The sequence below is a fragment of the Lactuca saligna genome, chromosome 1 (assembly GCF_052625555.1).
Source record: "Lactuca saligna cultivar CGN05327 chromosome 1, ASM5262555v1, whole genome shotgun sequence".
NCBI lineage: Eukaryota > Viridiplantae > Streptophyta > Magnoliopsida > Asterales > Asteraceae > Lactuca > Lactuca saligna.
In genome coordinates, this window is record NC_136417.1 from 51939327 (window position 1) to 51951578 (window position 12252).

The following is a 12252-nucleotide window of genomic DNA, read 5'->3' on the forward strand; positions in this document are numbered from 1 at the left end:
ACATGCTTTTAAAAAAATGATCAGGTACATGGAAGTGATGGAACCGCCATTGACCCCCGCGGACATAGACATAAAAGCACGTCAAATGGTCCGAGAAATTGAGAATAGGATGGATAATTTATTTATGACATACTTGAAACGATTTGACAATGATGGATCATCTCAACAAGAAGTGAGTCAAAATGTCATTGATGTTGATGATGATAACGACTTTTTCAGTGATTTTCATTGTACGGGATGTAGCAACTCGGATCCAACAAATAACGAGTTTCGAACTTATTTGAAAGAGAATATAGTTAATTATATAAAAAAAATTCAATTCTCGGGTGGTGGAGACTAAACGCGATTAGGTTCCCGACAGTTGTTCGGATTTCGAAAGGTGATTATTTTTTTTAGTCTTTCATAGTTACTTTATAAATTAATGTTGTTACAATTTATTTCTTTTTTGTTAGACATATTGGCGATACAAATCTCAAGTGTGGCGTCCAAGTCCGCGTTTAGCATATGTGGTAGAGTTGTAAGTGAGTATTAGACTAGTTTATCGACTTTGATAGTTGAAGCTTTGTTATGCACCCAAGATTGGGTGAGAAAGTCTACAAATTCAATAATTGACAATGTTGATGACATCTTGAACGATGATGATATAGCTTTGGGTAAAAAATTTCAATCTTTGTTCTTTTTTTATACAATTATTAATTTTTATTAAATACTAGCAACATTTTCATTTGTGTTTACGTAGAGATTGCACAAGCTTTGAACATATTAGATATAGATGACAATGATATGGGGAAGCGACTAATACAAGATTAGATTGTGAGTTTATAAAGTTTGATAGTTTGATTAATTTTAAAGTTTAAACTATGATTTTTGGTGTTACAGTAATACTTTTGTATGTTTGTATTATGATTGTTAACTTTTGTTGGTAACTTGATTTATATATTAGTTGCTTTTATTTGGAAAACTAATTTTACAAGTTATGCATGAAACGAAAATGTAATCATTCTATCAAGTTGTATCGTATCAAACTCAACAACATATTTGTTTTAACGAGTTCTATGAAACCCAAAACTTTATTTTAATGATTTGTACTCTATACAAGTAAAGTTGTACCAGTCCAAACGGATCCAAGAACCGGAAAACCCGAACCTGGACTCGAACCCGGACACGGACACGGACACGATTCATCCGGTCCGATCCACGGTTCACAAAATTCTCCATAACCGGTCCAGTCCAAGAACCGGTCCGTCTGGTTCGCGTTCACCCCTTTGCCCCCTAACTATGTAAAAGATAGTTATAAGTTATACTAGAGGCTGAAACTTTTATATTTGCCCCCTAACTATGTAAAACCTTCAAAATCTTCCCTAGAATTTGTATCCAGCAATGGCTGTTGAAATCAATTCGGTGGGCTAAAGGCCCAACCTTATACCCCCGTCATAGAGAAGCGATATTCATAGGAAACCTCTGATTCTTCACGAGACTGTGATTACGAGAAGAACTTGTTGACGAAATCTATATTGTAATCGATTATGAATCACGTTTGGTGAGAAAATTCTGTGAATTGGATCTGCATACAAGCAAAATTGTGAATTTAAATAGGGATTTCGAGATCTGCCACCAACAACCACCACCATGAGAGTGGCAGGGCAATCACCACCACCACCTTCTCCGCGACAATCAACACCGTCGTCTCCATCTACATTAACAGCAAAAGATGCGGAATCTCTCTTCCGTACCAAACCCATCTCCGAAATCCGAAATGTCGAAGCCGCAACCAGAAAACAGATCCAAGACAAGAGCGAAGAGCTCCGGCAGCTTGTCGGTAACCGTTACCGCGATCTGATCGATTCCGCCGATTCAATCGTCAACATGAAGTCATCCTGCCACTCCATCTCTAGCAATATATCCGCTGTTCACGATGGTATCCTTCATTCCCTTTCATCTACCACGATTAACCCTAATTCTGCATCTTCAAACCCTGCTAGGGCTCGTATCTACGGCATTGCGTGCCGTGTTAAGTATATAGTCGATACACCTGAAAACATATGGGGATGCCTCGACGATTCGATGTTTGTCGGTGCAGCTGCACGATACATGCGCGCGAAATTAGTTCACCATGGTTTAACTAGCAACGATGATAACAAGAGCGTGTTATTGAAATTCCCTTTGTTACAACACCAATGGCAGATCGTAGAGAGTTTCAAAACACAAATCTCACAGAGAAGTCGTGAGAGATTGTTGCTAGATCAAGCCGTAGGACTCGAGATCTCTGCATATGCTGATGCTCTTGCTGCTGTTTCAGTTATCGATGAACTCAATCCGGCTCAGGTTCTGAAATTGTTACTTGATTCAAGAAAGTCTTGTGTTTCTCAGAAACTAGGTAGTTGTAAGGTGGCTAGTGAGGATGTGATCATGGTGTTTTGTGAAGTATTGAAGGTGATCCAGGTTAGTGTAGCACATGTAGGAGAGTTGTTCTTGCAGGTTTTGAGCGACATGCCTTTGTTCTACAAGACAGTATTGGGTTCTCCCCCTGTTTCTCAGCTCTTTGGTGGGATCCCAAATCCAGATGAAGAAGTAAGATTATGGAAATCTTTTAGGGACAAATTGGAATCCATAATGGTAATGCTGGATCGTGATTTCATTTCCAAAGCTTGTTTGGACTTCTTAAGGAGTTGTGGGAAGGAGATTGTCAACAAGGTCAATGGGCGTTACCTAATTGATGCCATTGATAATGGGCAACAGCTTTCTGCAGCTGAGAAATTGATCAGAGAAACCATGGAAGGGAAAGATGTGTTGGCAGGGAGTTTGGAGTGGCTGAAAACCGTTTTTGGTTCAGAGATTGAAATGCCATGGAGTAGAACCCGTGAGCTTGTTTTAGGCAATGATGATGATCTTTGGGATGAAATCTTTGAAGAAGCTTTTGCATCAAGAATGAAAGCTATAATTCTCTCTGGATTTGATGAAATGAATAAGATAGTCAATGTAAAAGAGTCCATCCTCACAATCTCTGGTGACCAAGTTGACTTTCAAGCTTTCTTGAATAGGTCTCCATTAGGTGGTGGGGTTTGGTTTATGGAGCCAACTAGCAAAAGAGGTGGTTTAGTTACAAGTCCTAAAGCATCCATGGTGGGTAATGATTATCAAAACTGTCTAAATGCTTACTTTGGTGATGAAGTTGGGAGAATCAGAATGGCAGTTGATAACCACTGCAAGAATGTTCTTGAAGACCTTTTAAGCTTCTTGGAATCTCCAAAAGCCTCTTTAAGATTGAACAAACTAACACCATATCTACAAAGCAAATGTTTTGAAAGCATTTCAGCCATACTTACAGAGCTCAAGCATGAATTGGAGTACTTGTATGCTACATTGGGTAATACTAATTCATCATCATCACCTCCATCATCATCATCATCATCATCTCCATCTCCAGCTATAATTGTTGAAAGATCACTATTCATTGGAAGACTCCTGTTTGCATTCCAAAAGTACTCTAAAAACATTCCTGTAATCCTTGGTTCTCCTAGACAATGGTTGAATGAAAGTAGAGGATCAGGATCAGTATCACCACTTTTGAGGTATTCTAGTGGAAGATTTGATTCGTTCACTTCTGAAAACCATGGAAAGAAAATTCTCACCTCACCTAGAAGACAATCTTCACTTACTGCTTCTGCATTATTTGGAGTTGATGACACTTCAAGCCCACAGCTTCCTGAACTTAAAAAAACAATACAAGATCTTTGTATCAAAGCTCATAACCTGTGGATAACTTGGGTTTCAGATGAACTCTCTTCTCTCCTTTCTCAAAGCCTCAGAAATGATGAATCTTTATCTGCAACCACACCATTGAGAGTAAGTTTTCCTTTTTAGTTTTTATTCCACATTACATTTATGTAAATTGTTAAAAAAAATGTTATAACTATTTACAGGGGTGGGAGGACACAGTGGTTAAACAAGAGGAGTCTAGTGAACACCCATCAGAGATGAAGATCTCACTTCCTTCAATGCCTTCTTTATACATCACCTCATATTTGTTTCAAGCTTCTGAAGAAATTCACCGAGTTGGAGGTCATGTTCTTGATAAACCAATTCTACAAAACTTTGCTTCAAAATTACTCGAAAAGGTATTTATTTTCAAAATCAATAATTTGTGTTTCTTGACATAAGTTTATTTACTCATTACTCATATTCTTGTTGTTTTCTTGATATAGGTGATTGATATATACACAAATTTCCTCTCAAACAATGAATCTACTACAAATACAACCCGTGTGTCTGAAAAAGGAGTACTCCAAATCTTACTTGATCTAAGATTCACTGCTGACATTCTATCCGGAGGCGATTTAACAGGAAACGAAACCTTAAAAACATCAAAAACAAAAACAGCATACAGACGAAAACAAGATGTTATTCAACAAACAAAAACAGTTATGAAAGATCGCCTTGATGAGTTGGCAAATCGCCTCTCTCAGAAGCTAGACCCCATAGACTGGCTCACGTAAGTTTCTTTAATTTATTTATTTTATATTCGTGACATAGTTATAAAATATAATTTTAAAAACTGTGTATAGGTATGAGCCATATCTTATGGAAAACGAGAAGCAGTGTTACTTGAGACATGCTGTTTTATTTGGTTTCTTTGTGCAACTTAATCGTATGTACACAGACACCATGCAAAAATTGCCTACAAATTCAGAGTCAAATATAATGAGATGCTCCACAATTCCTCGTTTCAAATATCTTCCAATCAGGTTCATTCATGATTCATCTTTTATTAAATTGGTTTATTATTATTATTATTTATTATTAATGTTGTTTTTTTTTTTTTGGTATGTAGTGCTCCTGTGTTATCCAAGGGGACAAGTAAATCGCCTATATCAACATCATCTATAGACAACAGTGTGACATCATCAAGTAATTCATGGAGAAATTATACACAAAATGAGCATATGAATATGGATCATGACACCACAAGTTTAGGGGTTGCAACGCCTTTCCTCAAGTCCTTCATGCAGGTAGGTAGATCGAGATCGTCTTCAAGGGCAAAATCGTAATTTTAAAAAAAATGTCTTTTTTTTTTTTTTTTAAATATTGTTGTTGAAATGCCAGGTTGGCAGTAGATTTGGGGAGAGTACGTTGAAACTAGGATCGATGCTGACAGAAGGACAAGTAGGGAGATTTGGGGATATTTTACCTGCTCAAGCAGCTGGACTTCTTTCATCATTTACAGCTGGAAGATCAGATTAAAATCTGGATTTATTGATATTATATTTTCCAACAAATTAAACAAGTTCCAAAAACATGGGAACTCACTTGGGTGACAAATTAAGGTCTCACATGAACTGCTGCTTCGAGGGGATTTATTTGTAAAGAGAATATTTTCAGGAGGGTTATGTTTGTTGATGTAAAATTTTGGGATATGTGTGTGTGTGTAAACGAGGTGAAGACTGAAATTATAATTTCATGTGTTTTAAATTTTATGAAGAAAAGCAAATAGAAGAGAGAGAGAAAGGGGGAGTTTGAAGAGGTTAAGCTTAGAAGAGTGTGGACTACACATATTTGTATACTGTTTTTATAGCGACTTTATTATATTTTCATTGTTTGGAAACATTTGGTATTATGTGTTTATAATTTGGATCAATTCAAGAATTTTAACAGTTCATATGTTTTGTATTATTTGTTAAATGAGATTTGGACGCGACTTATTTGCAGCTTCTGCATACGCTATTTACTCTACATTTTACAAAATGAAAGAACTTTTTTTCATACGTTATTACTTTACAAAACAGTGAGAGTTATTTTTGATAATTTAATTTGAGAGATTGAGAGACATTCATTGTTACCTTTTTATGTAAAATTGACATAGCATAGCATGGTAAAAATTGGTTACAAAATGAAAGTTCGATTAAATGATTAAAAGTTGCATATAATGATCATTAAAAAAAATGATACATTATTTGATAAAGTAATTAATATACTTTAAATTGTCAAAGCTGAAGGTTGTGAGATAGTTTGAGGACTAATTTTGTAGTTTACTCTTAATCCGTGGCCTTATACTGTCACTTTTCAACTTTATTAGTTACACTACGAAGGCGAATCACGCCCCAACGCATTTCACCGATCTTCTTCCCAACGACGAGGAACTCCAAGCGAATTGACACGGAGAAGTGATTCCGCCGGTGAGTTCTACGTTCTGTTATGTGTAGATCATCTTTCGTTATACCTATTTTCATTTATCATCTAATTTTTATATGTATGAATCATATGATTCCTCGGAAGCATTAGTTTGTAGTGTTAGGGTTCAATTGAATCAAAATGTTCGTTTGCTTGATTAAATTGACAATTCTATGGAGCTTCCTTGAGGTTTCATACAGTTACATCTGTGCTTCTCTCTCACAATAATGACAATTTTGATAATCCTGTTGTTAGTTTCGATTTGATTATTGTAATTATGTTATTTTCGAAGTTATGTACTGAATAATTTTCGGTTTTACAAGATTGACTTGATTTACTGCTGTAATTGTTATGATAGCTTCAATATTCCTGTTGCTTGAATTGATTCATTTGTTTGTTGCATCACCAACTCCGATCAAAACTTATCACGGTGGCGAATTCATGCTTTTTGATTATATTCTCTGCACCTGAAATATAGGTTTTTAGGGCATCTTTGTTTCCTCACTTTTTAATCCCTTTGGGTTTAGAACACTGAAGAAGGGAAGAAATCTATATACTGAACTGAAGCTGAGATGGGAGATTCAGATCCTAGAAACTCTTTGAGATGCAGACACTGTGCAGGTCCTCTCACCAAGGAGATGGTAACTTCCATAACAAAACTATGAATTTTGTTCATCTTCTGTGTGTTATATTGTTCTTATCAATGGCAGGAAACCAGTGCTTGGACTGTTGGACCTCTTATCAGAGATAGCTTTTCCATGGTACTCCTTTTCTTTTTTCTTTTATTTATTAAAAATCACATATGTTTTTTTTTTTTTTTTTTTTTTTTTTTCGGAAAAAGATTCTATAAACTTTCTTTATTTGATCTTTCTTGATCACAAACCAGATTGGTTCTGCTGTTGGTGGTGTGTCAAGTGCATTCTATGGATTCAATCTAGGTATAAACATCAATGTTATTCATTTCTTTACTCTATTTTCCATTTATTTTTTCACATAAATCATTTTCTTTTTCCTTTTCTTGTAGTGATGCCAATTGTTCAAAGGCGTGTGAAAGGACCTATGTGGTTGCATTTCTTGATTGGTGTAAGCTTACTAAATGGGAACTAAATAATTTCCATTTATTTAATTTTTGTTTAATCCTACAAAAGTATATATATATATTTTTATCTAATATTTACATTCTTTATTCTGATGCAGGCCCCACCAGTGATAGTATTCTCATCAGCTTGTGCTGGATTAGCAGGTGAGTGATGTCTGTCTGGATACAGACATCCAGTGTTATATGTATAAAAGTTTTTTAAATAAATATTTAAAAAAAGAAATTGATGTTTTAGTTTTTGTTTTTATCGAATGAAATATTTGTAGGTGGTGCTATTCCAGCCCTTACTCAACTTGCAGCTTCATCATATCACGCAGCAGTCTCGTCAGCGCCACCTCCTCAAGATGATGACATCAGCAAATCAAGAACTTCCTCCACATTGTAACAAAATGGTGAATCACTGAGTTGACTCGATCTTCGATCTGGATTTATACAGCTTGAACCACATGTACATGTTTTGAATTTTTGGGACTTGGTTTTGAAACTCAACACATATATAGTAGACTAGTAGGTGATTATTTTCAAAGGTATGATGGGTGTTTGATAAAATTATGATCATGACTGTATATTGTTAGCAATGGGGTTAAAGCATAATAGCTCATTTAAAAATTAAAATGTTATTGAGATATGGTGAAATATGATATATAATTAGTTAATTATATATGTCATAAATCGTTAAGAAATCACATTTATTTGGTTTACACTAATTTTAAAGAAGACAAATCACCTCGTGTGTCTGAATTTTCAAGGCCAAAAAAGAATATCATTGTATACTTCGAGGGTAAGAATTGTTAATCTGCCAAACTTGGGGGATAGTATGTGATTTTTTTTTTAAGAATGTCTATTGGTTATCAATTGTGTTTAAAAGAAAGATCGAAACCCTAAAATAAAATTAAAAAAAAAAAAAACAAATGAATATATTTATGCCACGAAACCCTAACACATGAATTTATACCATCTATGATTGTGAATTGTAGATGCACGTAGGCTCCAAATCGAAGCCCATATACATCTGTGATTTTGATGGCAATAAGGTTTTTTTTTTTTTGAAAATAAATAATTGTACAATTATACTAAATTCGTATTTTCTTTAATAAACGAGGAAAGGGATTTGAAAATTGGATGCACAGGTGTTAGGATAAAAAAGATTAACGAACCTTGAGGGTAAAATTGATATTTCTCTTAAGTAAAGGGTAGTAGATGAAAAGTTTTTTTAGGGCAGCATAGATCAGGTGTCAGGGTGTATAAAATGAGAACAAAACCCTAAAGCTAAGGTTTAACACTACTTGATCTTATCCGAGCGGTACCGGAAAGGGACTACGGCGGCGATGGTGATAGTGGTATCGGAGAAACATGGCGGATATTGTCACCCATCCACGACATCTTCTGGTGTTTAATGGTTGCAGGAGACTCCGTCATGATCTTCTCAGTTCGCCTAATCGCTTTTCTCTTCCTTAGTTCCTCCGGTCATCCGCGATGACGACTGCCCGCTTCCGGAGCCATAAATTCGATTATAATCGGGGCGATGATGGCCGCGCGGGCTAACCAAAACAAATTATTTTTCTTTGTTTAGTTGATTTATCCATTCGTTTTTAGTCTCTGCAAATTAAAGCCCCTGCCTTTTTTCGAAATCGATCGATATTTTTAGGCAATTTAGGATTTTGCCTGTTGATTTTCAAATTGAAGCCCCTTGTTTGTAAAAGTAAACTATGATTTTCAACATCAAAATGCTGTTTTTCTCAATAAAGTGTCATATATTTGTTATTTATATTCTTAATTGTGTTTGCTTTGATCCAGAGACGATTCTTGCTTGATTGTTAGTTTGTGGAATAAAGCCCGAAATTCAAAATCTGATCGGAGTAAAGCGGCTGTTGGTGGTTGAAGCTGTCCCTCCCTCTGGATCTCCGGTGTTGCTGTATGTTGTCTCTCTTTGATGCAACATAAATTCGTAGTCTTTTGTAGATGATTAGATTCACATGTCTTTTATACTGAAGTAATATACATATTTCTCAGTTGTAAAACTTCTACTTTCATCATCTTATAACAATAAACAGTCTTTTTAAAGCATTATTGAACTTAAAAGGAGACAATTTGAAAAAGAAACCCTCAAATGATATGCTCAAAAGTTAAAACCAATAATGGATCAGTCTTTAGCACCACACTCATTCCAATATTGAGCATGATTACAACACAGACAACTACTGATTCACTAAGAAATACACATACTAAATACCAACCCTTGTTGGTTTTCAAATCATACTACGAACACTCTTTAAGAATTTGTAGTATAGTTCAGGCTTCCAATCTGGGCTTTTTAAAAAGAGCCCATGAAATTGGATCTTGATCACTATAAAAATCAATGAACCAATTAGTAACATAAACAACCAAAGAGTAGAATCTCGAGTTAGGAATTAGGATGCTAAAACTGTCTTCCCGTGTATGTTTGCCCAAATGACCAGTTCGAAGGTGCAACATCATTTGAAATTACGGTTTTGCCATCACTTGTTGTAACTTTAAACGATAGAGTTTGACCATTAAGGTAACTGTTACTCTGCCAATTTTGACCCCAATTACGACTCATCTTTTGCCATGTGGCCCCACCTTTCGACCCCCTTACAGACACCGAGATGACATCACCTGCTCCGCCCACATTGGTCACAAGCACCAAGTTAAAATACGAGTGCCCATTAATGGTGAACCTAATCCCACCTCTCTTTCTACAAGCAACTCTACAAAAAATTATAAAAAAACGTTACGAGTTGTTTGATAACCTCTGAATCCATCAACATTCAACGTGTTTGATAGAATCTCTGTCAGAATATCATTTACCACTTAATGTTTCAGTTTTATCAGACAGTCTTACCTTCTATATTGAACTGGTATTATCCCGGCTTTTTCTCGAGCAATGCGGTTGAAGATAGGTTGGGTGAGGTCAAAGTGATGCAAGGGTGGATTACACCAACCACCATTGTTGTTAGGGAGCGCGTTGTTTGGTGGGCAAAAGTTTGTAGCCGTGACAATGATTGATCCCGGGTGGCACCATTTTTGGTCGTTAAAACACTTGATCTCGAAACACGCACCGCATGTGAGACCGTTGTTGAAGAGACTTGTACTTAGTGCGGCCGTGGTTGTACCGTATCCTTGACTATATAGATTTCCGTACCCACAAGCGCCCCCTGTGAAAAAATTACAATTTTTATACAGAAATCAAAGTTGCAAAAAACATGTTAACCCAGTTGAGCCAAACAGTGTTGGGTTTAACTGGGTTGGACAGTGTAGAACTGTTGATGTTCTTACCCATTGTGCCGGAGGCGTCGTGACCTCCATAGAAGGTGGCGTGCGCGTTAGACCATGCCTTAACACTTGTGATGGTGGATAGAAGAAGTAAGCATAGATTGAGAAAACTCATTCTTTTTTTTTTAATTCCAAAGTGATGATTAAAAAAAATGAGAAATGGACTTCTATTGGACTCTTTGTGAACTTGGACTTAGATTCTTAGAAGAGAAGTGAGTTGAAGATGTTGAAGTGATGAATGGTGCTATATTTATAAACAAAGCATGGAAAGATGGAACTACTTTTATACTGCTCTCTTGTTTTATTTAATAATTGTAGGGGTAAATAAGAGGAATATTTTTGTTATAACCAAAACCCATCTTTGTCTCTAATATATCTCTTTGTTTTCCTTTCTTAAAATCTCAAAAAAAAAAAAAAAAAAAAAAAATCGTTAAAGACAAGTTGAGAACGCGGCGTACTGTGTAAGTGGGACTTCATTTTTAATGGTTATTGCGTTGTAATTGCATTATCCTTGATGTCTTTGAGCAGAGTTTTTCTAAAAATAAAATTGAAAGGAATCCTTCTTAAAGTATGACGATAAAATGAGTGTTGTATCCCTAGGCATTGTGTCTTGTTGAAGTTAAAGAAAGATGGAAAAGCAAAAATCCCTTGTATAAATCTATACGAAAAGTGTGTTGATGATATGTAACTTTTTGAATGGAAAAAACCGGTGTGCAAAAGATTATTGTGAAAAGTGAAAAGCATGGGGGACAAATATGATGCGATTTGTAGGGGTCTAATTTCACTTTACAGCATATGAAAGATGAAATAAATAGAATACTTTACAGCTTGAACTCAACTTCTGTTTTCTATCTCTTTTACGTTGGATAAAAAATTGTTATCCAAATATGATGTGATTCGTAGGGCTCAAAGGTCATTAGCCTTTGTTGGTTGGGTTTAGTTTCGTTTCTGTTTTTTAATAATACTTTAAATATCATCATTACACATACACATAACAAAGTTTTATCCCATATAATTTCCTAATTTCATAAGATCAAAATTGGTTTGTGATCGATCACTAGTTCTAAGAAATCAGCAACACACGTAAATACATGTAAAAAGTCACTAAAATAATGGTACTTTGGGGGGTCACGTTGTGCAAAGTCGATGGAATAATTTTGTTCCAATAAAGTTGAACATCTTGGGTTGGCATTTGGGTTTGGATGAAGTGCCTACGATGTCGAATCTTGTTGACAAATGGATTTATGTGGACTCCATGTTTTTGTCCCCTTTGTATTACGTGTTTTTGTAACAACCTTTTATTTGGATCGATTAAGTTGATGTTTGAAATGGACCATTGACATAAAATCAGTCTATTGAAACGTGTATGCCACAATCGAGAAATAAGGAAAATCCACCTCTGTTCAAGCCCAAACCCTCATATGTTGCCGAATTCCATGAGCCAAATCTCACTATTGCTTTTAATTTATCCGTTTTTCTACAAAATATTTAAAATATATAAAAATGTTGAGTTCCATTTAGTAACTATGTCAAAATTTGAACATAAAACATGACAATATTATGTTGTTGCATCTTCAATGTAGTTTTGATTTTATCTAATAAGTCGTTACGCGAGAATATATGGGCATGGGAAGTTGTGGGGAACGAACTAGGTATAATAGATAGGGTTGCGTTTAGTTACGGAAAAACAG

At 35.5% G+C, this 12252-nt stretch overlaps 3 protein-coding genes and 1 long non-coding RNA gene across 5 annotated transcripts; 3 read left to right on the forward strand and 1 right to left on the reverse strand.

The window, feature by feature from the left end:
- Nucleotides 1-1362: 1362 nt before the first annotated feature.
- LOC145036108 (Vps51/Vps67 family (components of vesicular transport) protein) lies at nt 1363-5656 on the forward strand. Its single transcript, XM_078984587.1, has 6 exons — nt 1363-3846; nt 3924-4118; nt 4206-4492; nt 4566-4745; nt 4832-5009; nt 5104-5656. Exons 1-6 carry the CDS (start codon nt 1630-1632, stop codon nt 5239-5241), a joined length of 3195 nt encoding a protein of 1064 aa, XP_078840713.1. The 5' UTR covers nt 1363-1629; the 3' UTR covers nt 5242-5656.
- A 416-nt stretch (nt 5657-6072) lies between these two features.
- LOC145036098 (uncharacterized) lies at nt 6073-7895 on the forward strand. 2 transcript variants are annotated; one of them, XM_078984579.1, is made up of 7 exons: nt 6073-6173; nt 6647-6809; nt 6879-6929; nt 7055-7106; nt 7193-7251; nt 7366-7411; nt 7534-7895. In XM_078984579.1, exons 2-7 carry the CDS (start codon nt 6741-6743, stop codon nt 7650-7652), a joined length of 396 nt encoding a protein of 131 aa, XP_078840705.1. In that variant the 5' UTR covers nt 6073-6173; nt 6647-6740; the 3' UTR covers nt 7653-7895. The 2 variants fall into 2 exon arrangements, with proteins under 2 accessions (XP_078840705.1, XP_078840702.1); XM_078984576.1 differs by having other exon boundaries at nt 6076-6173; nt 6696-6809.
- A 403-nt stretch (nt 7896-8298) lies between these two features.
- LOC145036124 (uncharacterized) lies at nt 8299-9334 on the forward strand. Its single transcript, XR_013678422.1, has 2 exons — nt 8299-8969; nt 9065-9334. It is a non-coding gene; the product is annotated as an uncharacterized LOC145036124 (long non-coding RNA).
- Nucleotides 9335-9357: 23 nt separating this feature from the next.
- LOC145036116 (expansin-A15-like) lies at nt 9358-10810 on the reverse strand. The gene is made up of 3 exons (XM_078984596.1): nt 10565-10810; nt 10131-10443; nt 9358-9996 (listed from the first exon to the last, which is right to left on the reverse strand). Exons 1-3 carry the CDS (start codon nt 10674-10676, stop codon nt 9687-9689), a joined length of 735 nt encoding a protein of 244 aa, XP_078840722.1. The 5' UTR covers nt 10677-10810; the 3' UTR covers nt 9358-9686.
- Nucleotides 10811-12252: the final 1442 nt, after the last annotated feature.